Source organism: Takifugu flavidus, unplaced genomic scaffold (genome assembly GCF_003711565.1).
Source record: "Takifugu flavidus isolate HTHZ2018 unplaced genomic scaffold, ASM371156v2 ctg657, whole genome shotgun sequence".
Taxonomy (NCBI): Eukaryota; Metazoa; Chordata; class Actinopteri; order Tetraodontiformes; family Tetraodontidae; genus Takifugu; species Takifugu flavidus.
In genome coordinates this window covers 8,097-10,716 of record NW_026622268.1, presented here as the reverse complement: position 1 = coordinate 10,716, position 2,620 = coordinate 8,097, and the positions used below count along the sequence as shown (strand labels likewise).

The 2,620-nt window shown below is 35.0% G+C and overlaps 1 protein-coding gene across 2 annotated transcripts; it reads left to right on the top strand.

Annotated features, from left to right (window-relative positions):
- Positions 1-6: 6 nt before the first annotated feature.
- Positions 7-1,519, top strand: LOC130521037 (uncharacterized). 2 transcript variants are annotated; one of them, XM_057024704.1, is made up of 4 exons: positions 7-760; positions 828-944; positions 1,004-1,047; positions 1,129-1,519. In XM_057024704.1, exons 1-4 carry the CDS (start codon positions 130-132, stop codon positions 1,252-1,254), a joined length of 918 nt encoding a protein of 305 aa, XP_056880684.1. In that variant the 5' UTR covers positions 7-129; the 3' UTR covers positions 1,255-1,519. The 2 variants fall into 2 exon arrangements, with proteins under 2 accessions (XP_056880684.1, XP_056880685.1); XM_057024705.1 differs by having other exon boundaries at positions 1,100-1,288.
- Positions 1,520-2,620: the final 1,101 nt, after the last annotated feature.

Genomic DNA, 2,620 nt, shown 5'->3' with positions numbered 1-2,620 from the left:
ATTTATTATTCTTGTGTTATCTATCTAATATTAGCACTGGAGCACTCTCATTTCTATTTTTAATATGGAAAGAAACAAACAACCCTCAAAATAATTCATAACTTTGTTTGTTCTGTTTTTTCAGGTGAGATGACTGTTCTGATGGTTGATAAAGACAAAAACTTTACAGCAGCTATTGGTGACAGTGTAACTTTGGAATGTTTCATCAGATCTGATTTTGTAGCAAAGTATTATTGGTATAAAGAAATAATGGGAGACTTTCCAAGGCTTGTGTCGAGCTTCTATACCTTTGATGAAAGTGCAAAGTTTTATGATGAATTTGTTAACAATTCACGTTTTGCACTGAATGCAAAGAAAGAACAAAATCACTTGATGATTGCCAATTTACAGCACTCTGATACAGGAACGTACTACTGCGCTAGTAGCTTTTCAGAAAAACTTGAATTCAAAGATGGAATTACAATCATCATAAAGGGTTCAGGTTTGAACATCCCAGTCTTTATCCAGAGACCAGAATATCACTTGAATCAGTCAGAAGGTGCTGTTAGGTTCAACTGCACTGCACATGGCAGAGCCATTGACCAAGAACACGGTGCATACCAGCTGAGAACATCTGAAAAATCTGATCCAGGAGCTCTTTACACATGGAAAAACAACACTTGTTTCTACAGTTTGCCAGCAAACAACCTGGCTGTTGATTGTGCTGTTGTAACATGTGGACACTTTCTAAAGCTACCCCAAAAGCCACCTGGAGCGGAGGGTGAGTCGGTTTCATCTAAGAAATTAAATATGAGACAATGCATCATCTAATCTCTCTGAATCTGCAGATGGTTATCTTAATCTGTATATTCTGAGTGGAGCGTTGGCGTTCACCACCATTCTGGCCAGTTTCATGGCTGTCTTACTGTGCAATATCTACAAGAGCCAAAGCGGCCGCAGTGGAGGTAAAAGTTTTTGTGAACTTAAAGTAAGTATGACACAATGACGGTTTGTTTTGTTTCAGGAAGTACCTTGAGATATTCAGATGATCCTACCACAAATGAAGAGGTACTTGTTATCTATATTAATAAAAACATCCTGATTGCTACGCATCATATAGGTATTTCCTATTTTCTGTTTCAACAAAAGGGCCACACAAATGAGGATGTTCTCCACTATGCTGCTTTACGGACGAGTATGACCGACAGACCAAAGAGACAGATGGGAGCCATTAACGAAGAATGTGTGTACGGAAGAGTAAAGCATCATCGCTAAACATGTTTCAGCTTTGGGTAAATGATTATGTACATTGTTGTGTTTAAGAGTTTATTTTGGTTTCATTTATTTGTTTTTGTTTGTATCAGTTGCTTATAGCAAATAAGGAAATCCATATGTTGCTCAATTTCTTTTTTTGGGTAATCAGGTTTTAGGTTTGCAGTTTATCAATGAACTGCAAAAACTATCAATAAAAATCTATAGTAGCTAAAACAAAGTTACCGTTTAAATATACTTTATTTGAATAAAGCATATAAGAAGATTATTTTTTCTTTTCTTTTGTTTCTTAACTTGATTTTTAGATTTGCCACAAAGGTTTCAGTGGTCAACAGACACCTCTCAGCTTTGTAACAATTGACGTTACAAAGTGCTGCAAACTTTTCAGTGGAAACTTTGAGTCTAACTAGAACCCTGGAAGACCAACATGTGGCCGCCTCATGTTAAGATTAAGATTAAGATGTACTTTATTCATCCCCGCAGGGAAATTGAATTGTATTAGCAACCTATACAAAGTATAGAAACAGAATAAATAAATACAAATAAGATTAGAACGTTATAAGCATATATACAGCATATATTATAAGCATATATATATGTGTGTATATATACTGTATATATGGGGCTTTGTATTTTCAAATGCCACAGTATGGTCTTGGGCTTATTTATCTTCTAAACATTACTTAAAGCATAGCTAAAAAAAATCAGACCATTAATATCTGATGCTACATTCAAGAGTCCTTAAAATATTGTAAAGAACATATACAAGAATACATTTGTAAATAGCTCTAAAGGTTTGTGTCGAGGTGCCAAGAAGAGGATGAGAGCCATATACAGTTTTGTCATTTACTTATTACAATGCAAAATCAGCTGATACAGTAAACTTTGTTGTTTTAGACATCTTGCTCATGTTTGAGCTGTGCAAAGGTGAGTTGTCCAAACTGAAAAATTAAAGTGAGGTTCCTGATTAGCAGTTAAGGTCATCACAGTTCCCACTGTACCCCCTCAAAAAACTAAAAATCACAGGATAAGAGGAAAAGACATAATACTAGCTCTATTTGTGAATATGATGTTAATTTTAATGTTGCTATTGGTTCAAACCAAGCTCCAACACAAAAGAGCAACCCCAAAAAACAAATCCCGACATAATTATAAACCATTCTGATGATATATGATTTAGTATGCGTGTCTTTATTTATGCAGTGTCTTTGTGGTTTCTGTCAGGATGTCAAACACAAGAATAGTCAGTTGAGGAATAAAGTGTTATGATTCAGTTTATTTGTTTGTTTTATTCCTGCTTTTCCCCCCTACCTATATCCATCATTAACAGAACTGTGCCAGACAAACATAAATATCTCTAAATCTAAAT